Genomic DNA, 23523 nt, shown 5'->3' with positions numbered 1-23523 from the left:
AATTTGTTTTTGGTTTTTTTATAGTTTTGATTTCTCTGCTGAGACTACTTATTGTTCACTGTATTTTTCTTTAATCCTTTAAATTATTTGTAATAGGAGCAGTTGGGTGGCTCAGTCAGTTAAGTGCCAGACTTTGGCTCAGGTCATGATCTTGCAGTTTGTGGGTTCAAGCCCCACACTGGGTTCTGCACTGATGGTACAGAGCCTGCTTAGAATACTCTCTATCTCGCTCACACTCTCTGCCCCTCCCCCACATGCATTCACACTCTCTCAAAATAAATAAGCTTAAAAAAAAAAAGAACAGCATTTATTTAAAAAAATAAAATAGGGGCAATGGGGTGGCTCAGTCGGTTGAGTGTCCAACTTCGCTCAGGTCATGATCTCACAGCTTGTGAGTTTAAGCCCTATGTCGGGCTCTGTGCTGGCAGCTCAGAGCTTAGAGCCTGTTTCAGATTATGTGTCTCCCTCTCTCTCTCTGTGTCTCCCCTGCTTGTGCTCTGTCTCTCTCTCTCTCTCTCTCAAAAATAAACAAAGAAATGTTTAATAAAATAAAATAAATTATTTGTAATAGCTATTTTGCTATGTGAGTTCTCTCATCTACAGGCTTTGTTTTTTCTTTAATATGGGTCACTATTTCCTTCCTGTCTGTATGTCTACTAACTTTTTATTGAACACTGACCACTCTGGATGTTGCATGCAGAAACTATGAATACTGCTATCTTCCTCTGAAGAGTGCAGATTTCTATTTTATCAGGCAGTTCAATTACTGCCTGACCACCTTGAATTTGTGGAGGCAGGATTTGACGCTATGTTTAGTGTGGATCTGAGGAAAGTCCATGGTATTTTTGACTCTTCTCTAACTTGACAGGACCCAGCCTTGGTTGGGGCTTGGTTTTAGGTCTTGTTAGGGTGAGTCTTACTCTGGAGTGAGATCTTTATTCTTAAGGCATGAACTTTCTGGCATCTGGATGCCAGGGGTAGTAAAGTTCTAATGAGATTTCTCCACTCTGGTAGGGCTGCAACTTCAAAGTCCCTGACTCTTCAGCCACCCACAGACTGCTTGACCTCTACTCCTGTCCTGTACAGCTGTTACCTACGTAGTTAAATTCAGGTGGTTTTGCCCTGCGCATACATAGCGCAGTCCACAGCTACCGACTCCTAGGAATTCCTCCCCCGGCCCAGCTTGTGTCTCTCAAAAATTCCCTACTCAGTGATGACCTGTCTCACGGACTCCAACCACTTCAGCTGCCCTACACCCTGATCTCTGCCTCCTCAGCCAAGTGGAGGCACTATGGTCTGTTGAGATTCCAGCTCTCTGGGCAGAGCTGGGAAATTGCCCCCACAAAGAGAACTGTAGAGCTCACCTCCTAAGTTTTCCTTTTCTTAGGCACTGAAATTTTATACTGCCTCCTGTCCACTGCTTGGCAAGAGTTGCTTCATTTATACTGTCCAGCTCTGTAACTATTTATAGAGAGACGGCTAGCTTGATACCAGTTATGCCATTATCATAAGAAGCAGAGTGTTACCCTAAGCCACAGGCTAGAAATACCAGCCTCCATTTCGTTTTTAAGATGGAAAACTAAGAGTGAACATAATTTCCTATGTCTATTAAGCTAAACTTAATCTACCCTTCTCCCAACATCAGATCCAAACTCCAACTTACTTGCCAGATGGTATTCTCCATAGTAATCAGATCAATAATGCATATTTTATAATCTCTCCCATTATGATCTTTTGTAAAATATAGGCAAGAACACAGAGGGAATTGCAATATTGATAAATATGGTAATATGAATTTTTAAAGGTCCCATAAGAAATTAATCTTACTCCTCCAAAATATCCACTTTAACTTATGAAATACATATAGATAAAAATTAAAATAATAAAATATGTAAAGTTTCCATGAAAGGGAGCACGGGAATCAGGTCTATCGATAAGAGGCAACAACCCAACTCTCCTATAAGACCTGACCTGAATAAAGCATCAGAGCCAAGAGAAATATCAGTATTTTGTCTCCATTTTGGAGATGAAGAAACTAAAACTAAAGTACATCTAACTCACTCACTCCAAGACTGTGTTCATTTGTTCATTAAGTCAAACATATGTACATATATATTTTTATCATCTTACGTGTGTGTGTATAAACATGCACACACATACATAAAATATGATAATTCTACAGTACTTTACTAAGAGTATTTTTTTAGAGCAGTTAGGTTCACAGCAAATTCAAGGGAAAGTACAAATATTTCCTATTATACCTCCTGCCCCCACACATGTATATCCTCCCCCATTATCAATATCCCTCACCAGAGTGGTACACTTTTAAAACTGATGAACCTATCCTGATACATCATAATTACCTAAAGTCCATAGTTTACATAAGGGTTTATGCCTGGTGTTGCACAGCCTCTGTGTTTGGACAAAAGTACAAAAACATATTTATCATGATATCTTATAGATTCACCACCCTAAAAATCCTCTATGCCCTGCTTATACCTACCTCTCCCCACTTCCAACCTTGGCAACCACTAATCTTTTTATTATCGCCATAGTTTTGCCTTTTCCAGAATGTCATATAGTTGGAATCATACAGTGTGTAGCATTTTCAGATTGGCTTCCTTCACTTAGAAATATGCATTTAAGGCTCCCCCATGTCTATTCATGACTTGATAGTTCACTTATGTTTAGCGATTGACAATATTCCATTGTCTGGATCTACCCCAGTTTCTCCATTCAACTATTAAAGGACATCTTGGTTGCTTCCAACTTTTGGCCATTATGATGAATATAGCTGCTATAAACATCTGTGTGCAGGGTTTTTTGTGGACAAAAAAACAACCAACTCCTTTGGGTAAACACCAAGGAATGTGACTGCTAGATCACAGAGTAAGAATGTGTTTAGTATTATAAGAAACTGCCAAACTGTCTTCCAAAGTGTCTGTACCATCTAGCGTTCCCACCAGCAATGAATGAGGGTTCCTGTTGCTCCACATCCTCGCCAGCATTTGATGTTGTCAGTGTTCTGGGACTTTGACCATTCTCATAGGTACATAGTGGTATCTCAACGTTGTTTTAGTTTGTATATCCCTGATGATATATGATGTCTTTTCATCATTTCCCATCTGTATCCCTTCTGTGGGGAATTCTTTGCCCTCAAGGATGGAACTGGATATTTCCTTCCTCCCACATGGAAGGCTAGAGATGACTGGAGTTGGATACTTCCCTTTCCCCAGGTCAGTTAGGCTCTGATACTACTCCAACAGGCTGGGCTCTGGTTAACTAGTTTCCCTTGAGGGCAGATCTTGTTAAGAAGAAAAAACTGTCCTGGCATATTTCAAAACGGTTCCTTTCTTCTCATGTGCCAGATGCATGGGAAGATCTTTCCCCAATATCTCCTGTGAGAATCTGGCTAAGCCCCTGGAAATAAATCTCACAATATTGTGGGGGCCCCCTGTGACTGGCTCCTCCTAGAGTTTTTGATTCTTGGACTTGTCCAGAGCCTCCAGCAATTCATCTATTATAATTCAGGTTTTCCTATTCTGACACTGCTTCCCGTGACAGTTTTTGCATGCCACTCCCTGTACTCACCTGTCTCTCCAATCTCAGAGGCAGCAGTCTGCCCTGTGTCCTCCCCTCTCTTATGGATCCAAAAAGAATTACTGGTTTTTCTGTCTGCTCAGGTTTTTAGGTGTTGTGAGGACAGAGTGGTAACTTCCAAGCTCCTTAACATGAGAAACCAAAAACTGCAAGCTACAGAACTTTTAAAAACAAGTTGATAATGAGACCAATCTTATACTTAAAGCCTTTCAGGTTAAGCACTTGACCCAGGTCCTGGCAAGTTGACCAAGCCTTGGCTACACACGGCTCTAAGCTGCTCAAAACAAAGCAGTGTGCACCCTGCCACAATGTCTTGGGACTGATGAAATCATAAGATTTTCTGTCTAGAAGGGATTCTATGCCCTAACATGGCATTTCATACACACATCTCTTTTAGAACACAACATATAAGGGGCACCTGGGTGGCTTGGTCAGTTGAGCATCCGACTTCAGCTCAGGTCATCTCACAATTCATGGGTTCGAGGCCTGCATTGGGCTGACTGCTGTCAGCATAGAGCCTGCTTCAGATTCTCTGTCTCCCTCTCTCTCCACCCCTCCCCTGCTTGCACGCTCTCTTTCAAAAATAAATAAACTATTTTTTAAAAATAGAGCTGTTATTGTGTCAATAGGCTGAGACCATGAAGGTCTATGTTCATCTTATATCCACTTTACACAGAATAGTACATGGGCCAAAATAGGAATATACTGCTTACTGAATGCATAATTTAATAATAAAAATCTCTAGACTCCCCCCACCACCATGAAGGAATTCCAATAGATAACCTTGGTAAGTCATAAAAAAGTGTAAAAATTAAGGAAAAATAATGCTAAAGACATTTATTGTTCAAACTTGGAAATACCCCCCGGATGAAAGACATACAAACTCTTATTGAGCCTCTTTGAAGCCTCAGCTCCTGCATCTGTAAGAGAGGATAATAGTAATCAATCTAAACTATGAGGATCAGGGGCACTCGGGTGGCTCGGTCAGTTGAGCGTCTGACTCTTGATTTTGGCTCAAGTCACAGGATTGAGCCCCACATCAGGCACCACACTGAGCATGGAGCCTGCTTAAGATTGTCTCTCTCTTTCTCTCTCTCTCTGTCTCTGTCTCTGTCTTTCCATCTCTCTCTCTCTCCCTCAGCCCCTCTGCCCTACTCATGCTCTCTCCCTGTCTCTAAACAAAAGAAATCAGTGTGCCTGGGTGGCTGAGTCAGTCAAGTGTCCGACTTTGGCTCGGGTCATGATATTATGGTTCACAAACTGGAGCCCCGCATCAGGCTGTCTGCTGTCAGCACAGAGCCTTCTTCGGATCCTCTGTCCCCCTGTCTCTCTGCCCCTCCCCTGTTCATTTTCTCTCAAAAATAAACATTAAAAAAATAATAATAATAAATTTAATTTAAAAAAACTTTTAATGTTTGTTTATTTTGAGAGAGAGAGCATGCGACCAGGGAAGGGGCAGAGAGAGGGAGAGAGCAGGCTCAACATAGGGCTCAATCTCACAAACCATGAGATCGTGACCTGAGCCAAAATTGAGAGTCAGAAACTTAACCGACTCAGCCAGCCAGGAGCCCCCCACAAAAAAAATCTTAATAAACTATGAGGTTCAAATACATTATGAATACAAAGTTCCCATCACAGCACATAGACACTCAATAAATTACTATTTTCATTTTATTATTATTAGCAGCAGCAGTAAATTTCACTACACAATGGCCATCTCCTAGAGGAGGTTCAATAAACTGACTTTTGTTTATTGAGTAAAAGACACTTCTCCGCCTTGGTCAGCCATCAGAGTTGGTCATATTACCCTGCTCTCTGATGTTACAGTACAGAAAACAATATGCTACAGTAAGACGGTCTAAAACGACCTATTCAAAGTCAAGTATCTAAAAGGCCTGAGTGTCAGAAGAACAAAAAGATGCAAATAGTGGTTAGTCAGCTGATAATTCACTCCAAGGAAAGCAGACAGCTATTAATAAACTACTGAAGCCTACAGCGCTGGCTCGTGAACACACAGCACCGTGCCACCTCCAAGCCAATAAACTGCTCGCTCGTTTGGAGAACTTCCTTTCTTTCCCCTCCCCTTACTTCCCTTCCTCCTTTCTTCTCCGCCTCCGTCCTGACACTCTGCTATTTCTTCTCTGAGTCCCTCTCCTCTCTTTTTACCAATGAGAATACAGAATTCAATCCTATCCTTAGTCTTAGTATTTATTATACTTTTCAATAAAATAAGGAACATGGGTTTTAAAGACAAACCAGGATTCAGTTCCGGTTCTAATAATTAGCTGTGTAACATTTAATTAAGTCCTTGTTTGCTCAGCTGGAAAACAGGGATAACAGCATCTCCACATGGTTACAGAGAGAAATAAATTTATTTTAATTTAATTTAACTTCATATAATTTAATATAATTAATAAGTTGTGTAGCTTAACACCTGGCATATGATAGGTCTTCCATAAAGTTAATGTCCTTCTCAACTTCTCTACAAAAATATTATCTAATTCTTAGTTATGTTGTCTACAGGTCAACAGTTCTCAACAGAAAAGGAGACCACCATTCCTTGAACATATTTCTATTTTATGGATACAGATGAACTCTATCCATGATGGATATAGAGAATGCCTTTGACTACAGAATTTTGCACTGCACTGATGCAAACACATGATTCTGGGTAGTCTTCTTGTTTTAAAAAATAAGTTGGGACAGAGAAATTTAAATAAACTCTGGAAAGAAAAAGTAATTAGTGAAAATTATAAGCTAAGCGTTTAAGAGGCACTGAAACATTTCACGTAAAACAAGAAGTTAAAGAGGTAACACGACATTTTAAAAATTGGGTTGAGGAGCGCCTGGGTGGCTCAGTCGGTGGGGTGTCGACTTCGGCTTAGGTCATGATCTTATGGTTCACAAATTCGGGCCCTGCATCAGGCTCTGTGCTGACAGCTCGGAGCCTGGAGTCTGCTTCAGATTCTGTGTCTTCCTCTCTCTCTGCCCCTCCCCTGCTCACACTCTGTTGCTCTCTCTCTCTCAAAACTAAATAAACATTAAAAAAATTTTTTTTTTAGTTGGCTTGAAACTGCTTCAGGAGTTTGGGCCATGTAAGAAATAAATGAATTACTTCATAGGAATGGTTCCGCTATCAAGGTCTCAATACAATAATAGTAGGCCAATGCCACTTGCCTCTTCCCACTCATTTTAACCTCAGACCCAGAGACTGACTCGACTCTCGAGTGAATTCTACACTGGTAGCCAGTCAATGTTTGTAAAAACAAAACTATTTTAGGGAAGTCACATTCACCAGGAATCAGGACCAGACTACCCAGTGTTTCCTGCACCGAGCTCAGCCAGCCATTAGACAAACAGAACCAAAAGGAAAACTACATATGGTCACTATGTGATACTTCGGGCAACATCCAAGAAGAGAATGTGCACCTGCTGGTGACGCCCAATGCGAGCCCTTTGACCACAAGCCTCAAAACACCACAGCACAGGCCATACTGCATGAGTCGAAACCAAGTCAGAGGGGTACAGAGAACTATGTGGCAAACACTGTGTAACATAGGAGGCCAGGAGTACAAGCCAGAGAAAGGGATTAGGAGGTACTGGGGAGGGTGTGGGGAGGGGAGCCATTATTCTATTCAGGTACAAGTTCAGTGCCAGCAAGGACAAAATAACTAAGTAGACAAAATTTCTTCAGGGAACATAAAACAAAGACAGTATTAAACTGAAAACTGCAAATTCAAAGAAAAGGTAAAGGTGAACGTTTTCAGGACAGAAGAAAACCAGCTGTGATACGGAGCCCCGAGACAACGAATACAAATGGGAGAGGCAACGCACTTTAGTAATTAAAAAGCACGGCATTCAGAAACCAGAAGTACTGGAAGAGTTTGGGCTTTTATTGCAGAATAGCATGTTTTTACGGAGATCATAAGAGGATATGCCATGGCATGCAGTTTTTGAAAAACATCAAAGATCTCAACCTACAGCCACAAAAATGGGAGGCAATTTCTGAGCCTGAGTCCCAGGAGCGTGCGGTCTCCTCTCACTGCCTGTCTCCGAAGGGTGTGAGGGCACTGCAGCCCAGCGAACACCCCACGTTCTCTGGGGGCAGGCTGGGGTGACCATACTTACTGGGGTCCTCCCACTGGAGTAAATGCAGCTTCCACGCAGAGTAATACAAAAATCCCAGTACCAGAAAAAGGCAGAGGGCTAGCAGCAGATTGCGCACAAATACCAAGAGTCCCATCTTCACATGGTTTACAATTTCCTACATGACCTAAAAGGAAAAAAAAAAAAAAATCAAAAAAATAATTCAGGTCTTAAAGGATAAAGCAATCATCTTGTTAATATACTCTATCTTAAAATAAGTATTTTACAGGAGAATTTCCAAACGAAGAACCACGTGGAGTTACCACTGAGTTCCTGACCTAGCAATCCTCCAAGCTCCCCATCCTGGCCTTGAGACACAGCTCCACCAGTCACTCAGCATCCAAAGCCAGAACTCAGCAATTGTCCCTGCGTTCCTCCTCTCCCTCCTTCCCAGCATCCAATCAGTGACCAAATTGTGGCGATTCCAACCTCCCACATAAGTCTTGAGTCATGCCCCTTCCCCCCATCACTACCCTAGTCCACACCACTGCTGCATTCCCACAGACAGTTCCCCGCCTCCAAAGTGCGCTCTCCCGGATCCATTCTCACATGGAGGTAGGACTGGTCCGTTATTCTGACGCCACTCTCCTGCTTCAACCCCGCTGAGTTAGCGTTCCACCGACGTGTAACAAAGTACCGCAAACCCGGCAGCTCCAAGCAACACAAATGTGTTGTCTCAGAGCTCCGGCTGCCCAACGTCCCGGTACACTGTGTCTCAACAGGGTCCTCTGCACAGGGTGTCACAGGGCCAAAACCAAGGAGTCGGTCGGTAGGGCTGTGTTCCTTTCTACAGACACCGAAGACGGATCTGCTCCCGAGCTCATTCCAGCTATGGGCTGAACACAGTTCCCAGCAGCTGTAGGGCTGATGTCCCCATCTCCTGGCCGGATATCAGTCTCTGCTCCACGCGGCCCCCTTCAGCCACGCTGGGTTAGGTCCCTCTCACTCTGAATCTCTCCAACTTCCCCTTCTACCACATCTTGCTTCTGTGCCCAGCCAGAGAAACTTCTTTGCTTCTCAGGCTCATATGATTAGGTCGGGTCCACTTGAAGAATCCAGGATAATCTCCCTGTTTTAAGGTCTGTAGTCTTTAAAAAAAATTTTTTTTTAATGTTTCTTTATTTTTGAGAAAGAGAGAGACAGAGCATGAGCAGGGGAGGAATAGAGAGAGAGGGAGCCACAGAATCCAAAGCAGGCTCGAGGCTCTGGGCTGTCAGCACAGAGCCCGACGTGGGGCTCAAACTCACGAACCGTGAGATCATGACCTGAGCTGAAGTCGGATGCTTAACTGACTGAGCCACCCAGGCTCCCCAAGGTCTGCAGTCTTAATTGCATTTGCAAAGTCCCTTCTGCCACATGAGGGAACATATTTATGGATACCAGGGATTCAGATGTAGACATCTTTGGGGGGCCATTCTGCCTAACACATCTTTCATTAAATTCTCAATTCCTTTAGAATAAAGGAATTGCTCCTTAGAGTTTAGCAGTTTCTGACTGTACCCCTATTTACTCTCCAACCCATCTCTTGCACTTCCCAACCCTGTCTGTGTCCTTTGCCTTTCTTCTTTCAACTCACTGAACGCAGCCTTGTTTCTTTCCTCAAGGCCTGCCTGGAACATTCTCTGCTGATCAGCATTCTCTGATGCTCACCTTAAATGTAACATCAGCCGGGAAGACTTCCTAGGATCACCACCCCCTACCCCACTAAGATATCTTGGCCATGAAATAACATATGAGAAAGAAATTATGTATAAACACTATACATAAATTGATTAAAAAGTTATCAACTATAGATTATATAACTGTCCACCTAGAAAAGCCGAGAATCAACTGAAAAAATCATCAGAACAAATAAGTAGGTGATAAGATTAACTTACAAAACTCAACAGCTTTTTTTTTTTTAAGTTTTAATTTAAGTAATCTCTACACTCCACATGGGGCTCGAACTCACAACCCTGAGATTGAGTCACGTGCTCTTTCAACTGAGCCAGCCAGGCACCCCACAAAAATCTTCTTAAAAACTATACCACAATAACTGATGAGAAGATGTAAGAGGAAGAATTCCATTCATGACGGCAACAAAACCTATAATATATCTAAACATAAACTTAGGAGGAAATGGGCAAGATTTTCACCAAAGGGCATAAAAGATCTGAATAAATAAAGAAAACATACCAGGCTCCTAAGTGAGAAGTTTCGATATTGGAAATATGTCAGTTCTCTATAAATTCGGTCTGACTCCAGCCAAGATCCATGTTTGTTTGTTTGTTTTAACTTAAATCTGAAGTTAATCCAAAGACTTCGTGCCCAAGAAGAGCCAAGAAATTTTTTTTCATGAAAAATAATGAGGATTTGCCTTACCAGATATCAAAACAACTCAAAAAACTAAAAATAAATAAAATAAAAATACAAACAAAATTAAGAAAAAAACAACTCGGGGCGCCTGGGTGGCTCAGTCGGTTGAGCGGCCGACTTCAGCTCAGGTCACGATCTCGCGGTCCATGAGTTCGAGCTCCGCGTCGGGCTCTGGGCTGATGGCTCAGAGCCTGGAGCCTGCTTCCGATTCTGTGTCTCCCTCTCTCTCTGCCCCTCCCCCGTTCATGCTCTGTCTCTCTCTGTCTCAAAAATAAATAAAACGTTAAAAAAAATTTAAAAAAAAAACAAAAAAACAACTCAAAGCTGTAATTCTTAAGATAGATGAGTACTGGCACAGGAAAAGACAAACAGATCAATAGAACAGAGTCTACAAATGAGCTTTCTTAGTAGAGATAGATAGAGATATACACACATACATACATGTATAAATGATTTTACTTTATCTACATATTAATTTATTCTATGATAAGGATATAAATCTTATAAAGAAAAAAAAAACAGGATACATAGCTAACTGTTGATGGGGTTACCTCCAGGAAATAGGATGCAATGTTAGGAAGTAGTTTTTCCTTTATATATTTCTAAGTTAAGTTTATTTGTTGTAAGTCACAAGTATTACCTCTATAATTTTTTAACATTAAAAAAACCAAACACCACACTGTAGAAATGTAAAATGGCAGACTCTTTCAGAAGCAATGGGGAAGTAAGTGGCTACTGAAATTTACAACATTCGTGCACCCTGGCCCAGCATTTCTTTTTCTGTGACTTCTTCCTAAAGGAACATTCCAACAAATACTTTACAAAATAGGTATGTAAATGTTCATTAGCAACACTCATTATAAGAACAAAATACTAGAAAAAAAATTCAAATGTCCATCAACAGGGAACCAAACAAATAAATTATGGTGCATCTACACAATGACATCTATATCAGCTGGGGTCTTGGCAGGAAACAGATGGCACATGCAGAGAATGAACCGAAGGAAATTAATGACAGGATTTTTTATAGCTGTGTGAGTAGAGTGAAAGGAACCAACCACGGGTGGTGAAGCATCCAGGAACTATCAACAGTAGGAAGCTACTCTTGCCCTCAAGGTGAAAGAGCAGGAGACAAAGGGCATCATTGGAAAAGAGAGGCCAGCCATCAGGAAGATCACTACCAAGGGCACAGCGGCTCCAGGAGCCCCAGTAAGGGGTGGGAGGGGATAAGAAATGCTCTGACTTCTCCCACCACTCACCCTCTGATCCCTGTCCATGTCTTTTATCAGCTGATTCCAAGCCAGAGGGCAACAAAGCCCAGATGATGCTGTTCTTAGATGTCAGTCACCAGCACAGAGGATACAAGGTGGGTGATGGATTGATGAGGGCAAGAGAATGACATGTATAGTATACAATATACCCATTACACAGAATGAGGCATAGTTGTATGTCCTCACATAGGCAAAACGTCTAGTATATACTGCTAAGTGGAAAAAAATCTAGTTGTAGAGTCGTAATATATATGTATGGCCCATATGCTGGTGGTAACAAACAAGGACAACACTGGTATTGAAAATTAAGGTTACGTGTTAAGCACATACTTACAAGAATAGGCACCAAACTGAAAAGTGGGTTTGGAGGGTTGTTTTCTTTTCATAATCTGTTTATTTGTATATTTATGTTTAATTTTAATTTTTATATTTATGCAAATAACAAATGTACAAAGGGGTGCTTGGGTGGCTCAGTTGGTTGAGCGTCTGACTTCAGCTCAGGTCATGATCTCGCGGTCTGTGGGTTCGAGCCCCGCATCGGGCTCTGTGCTGACAGCGCAGAGCCTGGAGCCTGCTTCAGATTCTGTCTCCCTCTCTCTCTGCCCCTCCCCGCTCATGCTCTGTCACTCTCTCTGTCAAAAATAAATAAACATTAAAAAATATATAACAAATGTACAAAGTTTTCACATTGAAACAGGAATTAGAGACTTGCAATTCCAGCAACACAAAGGCCTGTATCCCATCCAGGGCTCCCGTTAAAAACAACAATAAATTTAAGGGGTAAGCAGCCTGCCTACAAAGGCAGGTGGCTGTTGGAAAGCTGCTCCTTTCAGGGACGCCTGGGTGGCTCAGTCGGTTAAGCGTCCAACTTCGGCTCAGGTCAGGATTTCACGGTTCATGAGTTGGAGCTCCTCGTCGGGCTCTGTGCTGACAGCTCAGAGCCTGGAGCCTGCTTCGGATTCTGTGTCTCCCTCTATCTCTGCTCCTGCCCCGCTCGCACTCTGTCTCTCTCTCTCTCTAACATAAACGTTAAAGAACAATTAAAAACAAAACAAAACAAGCCTTGCCTTTCAGAAGGCGGCCGTACCTTCCCCTGCTTTCTGTCCTGAATGCAGATGTGATGCCTGAACATACATACAGTCTTCAAACCTGAGGCTCCAGCAGACACAGGGCCATCAGTCAGTCAACAGATTTACCTGTCTGTTCAGCAAATATGACAGCGAGAAGGCTGAACTAATCACCTATTTCACTTCTACCTCCTCTTCCATTAAGGAAAAGGAACTTCAAACGAAGATGTAGAACAAACACCCAAACACCCAAAGAGGAAACTGGTTTCCTAAAGTGGATGACATCCAAAGAAACAAATAAAATAAGCGCTTAAAATATGCCAAAACCTCCAAGACGGAAAAATAACAGCACCTCAAAATTCTGAGACAAAATTTCAAACTCACAGCTAGGACAAAAGCTTGAGGGTGTTGGGGGAAACCGGTCCTCTCACACACTGTGTGGTGGTGGGAAGTATGGGGCCATGTCTAACAAAATTACATGCTTTGCCCTTTACCCCAGTAATCTCACATTTAAGAAACTACCCAAAGACACACTGACAAAAATTCACAATTCACGCACATGGCTATTTACCGCAGCACTATTTGTAATATAAGAGAGTAAGTCCTTTGGTCAGAACTGAATAAACTACGGTATGTCCACTAAAATGGAGGATTATGCAGCCATGAAAAGGAATGAGCTCCCTCCCTGTCTGTCTTTCTGAATAATTTAATCTAAAAGCCATTAAGCTTCAGGTGCCAATCAGGGTAGGTGTGGACTGGAGTGAAGAGAGGTGTGGGGCATCCAGCCATCGTGAGGGGGTCTCGGGGTGTGGCAACAGGCAATGCTGGGATTAACCAAATAAGTAAGTAAGTACACTGACGCTAGCTAACAGGAGCCAGATTTCTCCATGGTGGGGAAGGGAATTGCAAACAGGAAAAGGGAAAAACTAGAATAAATGTTGGGGGTTGTACTGAAATTGAAAGGTCTGGTGTAAATGCATGGTTTTTGATATATAAAGATATGAACTATAAAAACAAATATAGACGTGGGCAGTATATGTGCCTTTGTGTGATACATGCATATATTCCCTAGCTCTGGTCACTGGAAAGAGCCTGGCAGCAGTCATGTCCCAATTACAAAGAGCACGTCTAGCAGCTAGACCTTGGTTTCTAAATACCATTCTTCCCTGACAGGAACCAGGGATCCCTGGAAGCATGGCTGACTGCAGGGCTGAGGCAAAGAAGGCACAAACAAGATAAGCCTGGATCCTTTGCGGTGCCTCGGAGCAGGTCAAGGCTCAAGGAGTGAGGCCGTATCGGATGTAAAATGAAGCCAGCTTGTGGGGCTCCTAATGGTCAGCTCTGGAGCAGTTCAGATCAATAATAAAAGATCATAACCCATTAAACAAGAGCCTAATAAATGAGGAGAGGAGAAAGTGCTCCCTTAGATCAGAATACCAACTAATGAATGTAGAAGGAATAACGTAATTAGAAAGTCACCATTTGTTATAGCGGCACTATCAACAACAGCCATAGTATGGAAAGAGCCCAAATGTCCATCGATGGATGAATGCATAAAGAAGATGTGGTATACACACACACACACACACTGGAGTATTACTTGGCAATCAAAAAGAATGAAATCTTGCCATTTGCAACTACATGGATGGAACTAGAGGGTATTATGCTAAGTGAAATTAGTCAGAGAAAGACAAATATCATATGACTTCACTCATATGAGGACTTTAAGAGACAAAACAGATGAATATAAGGGAAGAGAGGCAAAAATCATATAAAAACAGGGTGGGTGATAAAACAGAAGAGACTCTTAAACACGGAGAACAAACAGAGAGTTACTGGAGGGGGTGTGGGAGCGGGAATCGGCCAAATGGGTAAGGGGCATTACAGAATCTACTCCTGAAATCACGGTTGCACTATATGCTAGCTAACTTGAAAGTAAATTTTAAAAATAAATTAAATTTTAAAAAAAGAAAGTCACCATTTGGTAACCATTTCAGCAATAATTCAGCTAAGAAACAACAAAGGATGCTAAAATTAATGGGTAGAATTTTGAGAAATGGGGTATTCTACAGTCTTCAAGTTTCTGCCCATAAGATACTTCTTATAATTAGAGGGGAAAAGTGTAACCTTACAATGGAGAAATCTGATAGACGACACAATAAATGAGCTAAACGCTATATGGGAATCCTTGGCAATATTTTTGCAACTCTTTTGTAATTATTTCAAATTATTACAAAAGAAAAAAATTAAACCAGTCCTCAAATGAATGTTCAAATACACATCCAAGTGAGAGATTTTGCAGCCACTTAAGATGTAATTTATGGGGGGGCGGGGGAAGATGTAATTTATGAAAAAATTATAGTGACATGGGGAAGTGCTTATGATACAGTAGTGAATGAAAAAAAGACACAGGTATCATGTACCCAGCCATGAAAAAGAAAAGAAAAAGACTAGAGTAAAACATAAAAATAACACTAGATTAATAGCGAGAACTGTTCAGGCCGCAGGAGCTCACCTGGCCTCCCTAAAAGCATGCAGGTAAAGAATTGCCATAAGCTTGCTTCAGCACGTAGAGTGGAGCAGCAATCAGACTCATCCTCTTCCCGTGTATTCACCTTGGAGAAGGAGGTGTCTTGCTTCTGCCCAAAGCTAGTGCAACAAACACTAAGTGCCAGGAATTATGCAAAGCCCAGGAGACACGAAGACAATCAAACACATACTCTGCTCTAGAGGGTCACTAAGTTCACCACTGACCTCTTAACTGTCAAACCCAATGGACATTACTGTCCTCTCGGGCCTTGACCTTCCTGCAGCCTCTGAAACTGGGAGAGGCAGTACAGCATGGTGGTAGGTCCTTTCTCTGCCTTCTTTGCCTACCAATGCCAGCTCATCTTTTAGGTCTCTAAGTCAGAGCAGACTTGGGTCTTACCTCTCTCAGGAAGCTTTCCTTAATGCCCTATACTATGGCTATGTCTGCTCCCATAACATCCCATGCTTACCTATATCACAGCATTTATAAAACATCCTGCCTATTTTTCTGTCTCTGCAAAGAATCAGCATATAATTTGAAAGCAGAATCTATAACTTAGGTCTGTGAATCACCTGCATCTAACAGCACAGCACCTAGTACAGAGCAACACTCAAGAAGTGTTTGTTTAGGGGCCCCTGGGTGGCTCAGATGGCTGAGTGTCTGACTCTTGATTTCAGCTCAGGTCACGATCCCAGAGTCGTGAGATCAAGCCACGCTGAGCGTGGAGCCTGCTTAAGATTCTCATTCTCTCTCTCCCTTTGCCCCTCTTCTCCCCGGCTTGCCGGCTCTCTCTCTAAAAGAAAAAAGAAAAATTTTCTGAAGTATTTGTTTAAGAAATAAACCGATATATGTCTAATTATGTGCACCAACTCAAGACACGATATAAGCTGTACACATTCCAAAACATAATATATCCTGAAGCTATGATTTGTGTGCAAATCATATATAGGCATAGCAATTTTGAAAGAGGAGAGGAGCTTGGGGTACTACGTGAGGCCGTCTTAACATTTTCATTCTGCAGATATCCCCAAGGCAATTTTGTTCCACATCTATGATTTAATTTGCCATCATTATGCTGACCATCCCGAACTTTACCTTCTAGGTAACTGCTTCTGAGTTCCACATCCACGCAACGTCCTGCTCTACAGCATCATCTAGGTGTTTCACAGATGCCCCACATTTCCTCCTTCTCCTCTGTTCACTATCTCAGGTGAAAGGCGACATCTTCACAGGTGCTTCTGTCAGAAACCTGGAAATCATCCTTGACACCACCCTCCTTCCCACTCCCACCTCCACATATAATCAATCACTGAGTCCTATGAGTTTCACCTGTGAAATCCTTCTTGCATCCATCCACCCCTCCACCTTCACTACCACCATCCTATGTCAAGTTGCTATAATCTTTGGCTTGGACTCCTACTACAGCCCCCTGGTAAGCCTCCATTACCCATTCTTGGTCTTCGCCGACTCATTCCCCACAGAGCAGCCAATGTCAATTTATCTCATTCCCAAGCTTAGACTTTGCAAATGTCCCACTGTCCTTAGGGTAAGGTCCCAGATTCCTTCACAAGCCACGTAAGGCTCTGCATCATCTGGTCCCTGCCCACCGCTTCCCACGTCTCCTGCCATCCCCTACACCTCACCTCGATGAGTCTGCAACACTGACCGTCTTTCAGTGTTTTCCACTCCCCATGCTCTCTCCCAAGGTCAGGCTGACACTGTCCCGACACTTATGCTTCATCTCACCAATTCCCACTCAGACTTAAAGGTTAATTCCACAGAGAAAGCCTTACCTGTCTCCACACTTCAGGTCTCCCTGTTCTAAATTCCCACAGCAGCTGCTTATCCTCTTATGAGCATTTACAGCAATAATTTAACATTCATACTCTGGCTAATTCAAGCAGGGAACGTGTCTGTTTGGTTCACCATTGTATCCTTGGTAGTGACTCAAAAATCTACCTGCTCACTGGCTGAATATTTAGTCAGAGTGTGCTCAAAACAAGGTACAGGGGCGCACCTGGGTGGCTCAGTTGGTTGAGCGTCCAACTGCAGCTCAGGTCATGATCTCATGGTTTGTGAGTTCGAGCCCCGCATCAGGCTCTGTGCTGACAGCTCAGAGGCTGGAGTCTACTCCAGATCCTATGTCTCCCTCTCTCTCTGCCCCTCCCCCGCTCACACTCTGTCTCTCTCTTTCTCTCAAAATAAATAAAAACATTTTTAAAAGGTACAAAAGGCATATAATGCTAGGTTATTTTAATTTAGCCATGAAAATAAAATTATATTAAGAATATGAACTCATTGAAACAAACTGTATCAAACTCCTATACTTTCTAAAACATCCTACAATATGGTTATTTTCTGAACTATACCTAGCAAGAATTTTTAGTCTAAAATGTCAGAATTTTGCTGACCTTCAAATATCAGTCCCTATTGGATATAAACTCAAGTATGACAAAAGCATGCAGAGCAAAAACCAAAGTATTTCCTGAGCATGTCTCCTATGAATATTTTCAAGGCAAGCTAATTAGAAGTTATTATATACTGTACTATTTATTATCCAGCTTCCCAAAAAATTACTGAAAAGCTCATCAATTTTTTTGAAAACATTTTTGCTGAATGCACACCTCCTATTCAGATGTTATGCATGACTAGGCAGATTTAAGTTATTAATATGCAATATGTTAAATCCTTCTATGCAAAAAAGCTGTGCATTTTCTAAGTGCAAGTAAGTGTGTAGGGTAGGTTAATATTGTTAATATTCATACAGCATGCACCGTGAACTGGCTACAGTTCTAAGAGTTTTGAACAACTTAACTCACTGAATCTTCTCACCAATCCTGTGAGGTTACTGTTCCCATTGTATAGAGAAAAAACTGAGACACAGAAAGGTTAAATTACCTTGAGATCACAGAGCCAGTCAGTGACAAAGCCAGAATTCAAATCCTGACCTGGCTTCAGTCACATAACTTTTTCCACTTGAAGACGCCCTAGAATATATCAAAACAATAATAAAAGGGCACCTGGGTGGCTCAGTCAGTTAAGCATCTGACTTCGGCTCAGGTCATGATCTCACGGTTTGAGTTCGAGCCCATCGGGTTCTCTGCTGTCGTCATGGAACTGGCCTTGGATCCTCTGTCCCCTGCTCTCTCTGACCCTACCCCACTTGCTTTCTCTCTCTCTCTCTCTCTCTCTCTCTCTCTCAAAATAAATAAACTTAAAAAAAAAAAAGAGGAACTAGCCATAACCTCTTAAAAGAAAATAAAAATAGTAAAAAGAAATCAGTATAGGATCTAAACAAAAATGCTGCAACAATGTTAGAGAGGAACCGGGGGGGTGGGGAGAAGCATAGTAGATGAAGACCACAGGACAGGAAAAATGTTGTCACAGAACAGATGAAGATCATTAACAAAGATTACCCCAGCCCTACCCACTCCCAAATGGCGCTATAAAGCAAGAGATAACTAAGAGCAGAGACTACAGGCAGCGCTCAGGGAAAAAACAGTAAGACAACATTAAAAATAAAATAAAATAAAATTAGCATTCAGGAAGAGTAAACAAAGAAAACTAACAACATCATGGAAATTAAAACCTCAGTGGAAGAGAACAAAGTGGTCACTGCTGAAAAGACAGTAAGAGTCATGAGAGCAATGGTGGGGCACCTGGCTGGCTCAGTCCATACAGCATGCAGCTCTTGGTCTTGGGGTTGTGGATTGGAGCCCCACGTGGGATGTAGAGCTTACTTAAAAAAAATAAAATCTGTAGAAAGAAAGAAAGCAAGCAAGCCATGGTGGATAAAAAAATGAGCAAGATAAAATGAAAAAGAATAAAAAGTGTAAGAGGATTACTAAAACCCAAACAACAAAACAAAAACATGCAGCAGTGGTAGTCACAGGAGATCCAGCATAAGTGTAAATGGTATCTGAAAAAGAGAACTGGGCAAACAGAAGAGGAAACAAGATGTAAAAATGGATTAGAGAGAACTGGGCTAAGGGCAAGTTGGCCCAAAGATACAGCATCTTTGGCTTCTCCAAACCACAACAGCCTAAGGGCAAGGATTACCTCGGGACCTCCAAAGGGAATTAAAAAGCTAGAGGTATGCTGAGGTCCCGGTGACTTCTGCGTGGGTTACAGATTCATTGCCTTTCAGTTCCACATGCACCCTTTTTGCTTGCTCTGTGAAAATGAGCCCGGGCCCTTTTAAGTATTTTTCTTTGCCAGCTCGCATGACGTGGAGCTTTGTTAGAAGTTGCTGAAGAGCTACTGCAGGAGGAAAATAGTTTTGTTTCTGGGTGCCAGTGCGTTCCTCTGGGTAGGCTCCTACAGCGCACCTGGCTTTTCCAGTGCCCAGCCGTCAGCAATGAGTAGCAGCAGCCAACAGCTGCCCTCAGCACCCCTCCTGGGCAGTTTTGTGCCAGTGCCTCTCATGAGACCCCTCTGTGCAAACAGCTTCCCCCAACACCCCAGAAGGCTGGTTTCCCACTAATTCCACCATGCGGCATCACAGGAACTCATCTGCAACCCAGTGAGTCATGGTCATGTCCACAAAGTCTGTAACTCAGCCTGCAGCAGGTGTGGGGGAGACTGGGGGGCTCCTCATGGAGCACTCTCTCTCAGCCCTGGGGTGGGGGCTGCTCCTTATATCTGCTACATCTATATTCTTTAGAGTCCTCTTTACTTCTTTTGAAAAGCTTCATTGAGGGGCACCTGGGTGGTTCAGTCGGTTAAGCGTCCAACTTTGGCTCGGGTCATGATCTCACCGTTCATGAAATCAAGCCCTGTGTCAAGCTCTGTGCCAACAGCTCGGAGCCTGGAGCCTGCTTCAGATTCTGTGTCTCCCTCTCTCTCTGCCCCTCCCCACTCGTGCTCTGTCTCTTTCTCACTCAAAAATAAATAAACATAAAAAATTAAAAAAAAAAAAAAGAAGGGGCGCCTAGGTGGCTCAGTCGGTTAGGTGTCTGACTTCAGCTGGGGTCATGATCTCACAGTTCGTGAGTTCGAGCCCCGTGTAGGGCTGTGTGCTGACAGCTCAGAGCCTGGAGCCTGCTTTGGATTCTATGACTCCCTCTCTCTGTCCATCCCCTGCTTGCTCTCGCTCTCTCTCTCTCTCCCAAAAATAAATAAAACATTAAAAAAAGAAAAAAGAAAAGCTTTATTGAGATATCATTCACATACCATACAATTCACCCAAAGTATACATTTCAATGGCTTTTAGTATTTTTACATAGTTGGGCAAACATTACTACAATCAATTTTAGAACATTTCCATCACCCCCAAACAATACCCAGCACCTCTTAGCTGTTACCCCCCTGCCCAACATCCCGTTCTCTGAGCCCTAATCTACTTTCTGTTCCACAGAATAGGCAAATGTCTGTAGACATTTCATACACAGTAAAACCTTGGATTGTGAGTAACTTGTTCTGCGAGTGTTCTGCAAGAAGAGCAAACATTTCTAACATATTTTAACTTGATAAATGAGCGATGTCTTGCAACACCAGTAGCATGGAACACTGAATGTCACATGATCACGATGGAGTCAATGGTTCTTCTCTCTTGCGCACGTTGCAGGATTGTGGGTGATCGTCTCCCATGCTCAGATGCTCCGTCTCAGGCTGCAGTGTTTGGCAGAAATCAGTGATTTTTCAGAACACTGGAAGGTGCCCACACCTGGCACTAGGATAATTTTGTCACTTCAAAGCACCTACAGACAGTCCTCTGCTTTTCCATACAAGAGTAAGCTTAGGAATGCTTTGCTTCACTCTAGGTCAGGCTGCTTGCAGACATAGACCCTTTCCTCTGCTGCCTTATTGCCAGTTATATTAAATACAGTATATGACAAGGGTTTACTAATACTGTACTGTAGTCAACATCCATGTGAGCATATACAATGGTCCCCATGCAGAAAAAAGTTAAAAAGAACAGTGGTAAGAAGGAGATGATTACGGTGGAAATTAAGAAGGAAATCATCAAGAAGTACGAACAAGGTATGCGAGTGGCCGAAACTGTAAGATTTTCTAAGAAGTCTATGTCTGCATCTCATCTGCAGAGAAGGAGGAGGAAAAGGTGGAGGAATCCCTCACTTTAAATGAAGTTAGGGAGATGTGTAAAATGTGGGAAACAGTGCAAAACGAAATTCTGCAGAAAAGCACTACCCAAATAAGGCTGTAGCCCCCAAATAAGGCTGTAGCCGGGCAAACGATGAATCTGTTTAATGATAATGCAATGTCACATTTCTGCAACATCCTCAGAAGGAGGCAAAAGCAAGTGTCATTGGAAAGGTTCCTTGCTATAGTTGCACAAAAGGAAAAAGATTACATTGAACCAAGAGATAGCAGTGATTCCGTTAGTGATAGTGAAAGTCGTCTGACACAATAACCCTCCTCTCTCGTCTCCCTCGCACGAGCCACAAAGGTTTCCAAAGGTAAGTGCAGGTTAATTTACTTTTCTTCACATTTTGTATTTTATTTATTACTTTGTATTATATTATAGTATTGTAATCATTTTTATATCAATATTTTTGGGTTGTGGAACGAATCATCTGAGTTTCCATTATTTCTTTTTTTTTTAAATTTTTTAAATGTTTATGTATTTTTGAGAGCGAGAGAGGCAGAAAGAGGGAAACACAGAATCTGAAGCAGGCTCCAGGCTCTGAGCTGCCAGCACAGAGCCTGATGCAGGGCTTGAACCCACAAACCGCAAGATCATGACCTGAGCTGAAGTCGGACATTTAACCAACTGAGCCACCCAGGCGCCCCTCCATTATTTCTTATGGGGAAATTTGCTTTGATATACAAATGCTGTGGATTACAAGCATGTTTCCAGAACAAATTACGCTCGCAAACCAAGGTTTTACTGTATATGGAATAATACAATATGTGGTCTTCTGTGACAGGCTCCTTTCACTTAGCATAACATTTTCAAGGTTCATGTATATTGTAGCATGTTATCAGTATTTCATTTCTTTTTATTGCCAAATAACATTCCATCATACGAACACATCACATTTTATTCATCCGTTTATCAGTTGACAGACGTTGGTTGTTTCCACTTTTTGGCTGAATAATGCTGCTAGGAACACTGATGTGCAAGTTTCTACATGGAAATAAGTTTTAATTTCTCTTGGGTATATACTTATGAATGCACTTGGGTATACACCTAGGAGTGAAATATACCTGGTACATATGGTGACTCTATGTTTAACTGTTTGAGGAAATGCCAGCTGTACCTTTGTATGTTCCCATCAGCAAGGTTGTGAGAGTTCTGATTTCTCCACACCTGTGCCAACCCTAGTTCTTATCTATCTTTTTGATTACAGCCATCCTAGTGGGTGTGAACCAAGCAAATGGAACAACAGATGTATAGATACAAAAATGGATAATTAGAGAGAGCTGGGGTGAGGGCAAGCGTCTCATTCTGGTTTTGCTTTGCATTCCATTAGTTAATGATGTTGAGGAGGGGCGCCTGGGCAGCTCAGTCGGTTAAGCTTCCAACTTCAGCTCAGGTCACGATATCACGGTCCGTCAGTTCGAGCCCAGGCTCTGTGCGGACAGCTCAGAGCAGGGAGCCTGCTTAGGATTCTGTGTCTCCCTCTCTCTTTGCCCCTTTCCCCACTTGTGCTCTCTCTCTCTCTCCAAAAGTAAATAAACATTTTTAAGAAATTGTTTTAATAATAAAAAAATGATGTTAAGCATCCGTCCACGTGCTTATTTTTTTACTTACTAGTTGATTTCATGTTACTCCAAATCCCTGTTATAGTTAACAATTCATGAAGTTTGGGGGCACCTGGGTGGCTCAGTTGGTTAAGCGTCCGACTTCGGCTCAGGTAATGATCTCACAGTTCATGGGTTCAAGCCCCGCATGGGCTCTGTGCTGACAGCTCAAGGCCTGGAACCTGCTTCAGATTCTGTGTGTCTCTCTCTGTCTCTCTCTCTCTCTCTCTCTCTCTCTCTCTCTCTCTCTCTCTCTGCCCCTCCCTTGCTCATATTCTGTGAGTGTGATCAAAAGTAAATAAACATTTAAAATAATAATAATAATAATAATAACAACAACAATAATAATTCTTAAAGCTTGACTGCTCAAAGTCCCATGTGGTTTCTCTCCCCTGATTGGATCCAGGCTCCTATAACACAGGTGGTCAGTGACTAAGTGAAAATTAGATATCTACCAAGATGATAAAAACAGAAGACAGAAAATGTTTTCTCCCTGGTCGGATACTCCGTTCAGAAGTAGCTGAGGAAAAGGGGGGTTGGGGAGGGGTTACCCAAGGAAACAAAACTTTCAGTTCTTTGTTTTTACTCAAAAACCAAACAAACAAAAAACAACCCTTCGGAATAGGAGCTGTTAAGGTTTGGTTTTAAGGGGGTTTTGCTTAACACTGTTTTAATGGTGTTTGGAGGACAAAGTTGTAGACATGATGTCTTATTTGGAAAAGGTAAATTCTATGTGGAAGTTTAAAAATTGCTGAACGCAATCAGTTTGAGGAGATGACCCTCCTTTGCCTGAGCCAATTGAGATCAACAGGCGGGGGCTGAAGGGGGCTGGGAGACGGCAATGTGT

General features: G+C 42.3%; 1 protein-coding gene across 4 annotated transcripts in view; it reads right to left on the bottom strand.

The window, feature by feature from the left end:
- The window catches only part of ST3GAL3 (ST3 beta-galactoside alpha-2,3-sialyltransferase 3), a 198573-nt gene that overhangs the window by 164914 nt on the left and 10136 nt on the right, over nucleotides 1–23523 (bottom strand). For all 4 annotated transcript variants that reach the window (XM_027059410.2, XM_027059412.2, XM_027059411.2 and 1 more), the window contains exon 2: nucleotides 7729–7873. In XM_027059410.2, coding sequence (XP_026915211.1) covers nucleotides 7729–7843 — 115 coding nt within the window. In that variant the 5' untranslated portion in view covers nucleotides 7844–7873. The remainder of the gene's footprint in view (nucleotides 1–7728; nucleotides 7874–23523) is intronic.

Source organism: Acinonyx jubatus, chromosome C1 (genome assembly GCF_027475565.1).
Source record: "Acinonyx jubatus isolate Ajub_Pintada_27869175 chromosome C1, VMU_Ajub_asm_v1.0, whole genome shotgun sequence".
Classification (NCBI taxonomy): domain Eukaryota; kingdom Metazoa; phylum Chordata; class Mammalia; order Carnivora; family Felidae; genus Acinonyx; species Acinonyx jubatus.
Note: the sequence above shows the minus strand (reverse complement) of the source record. Positions and strands in the feature narration are given on the sequence as shown.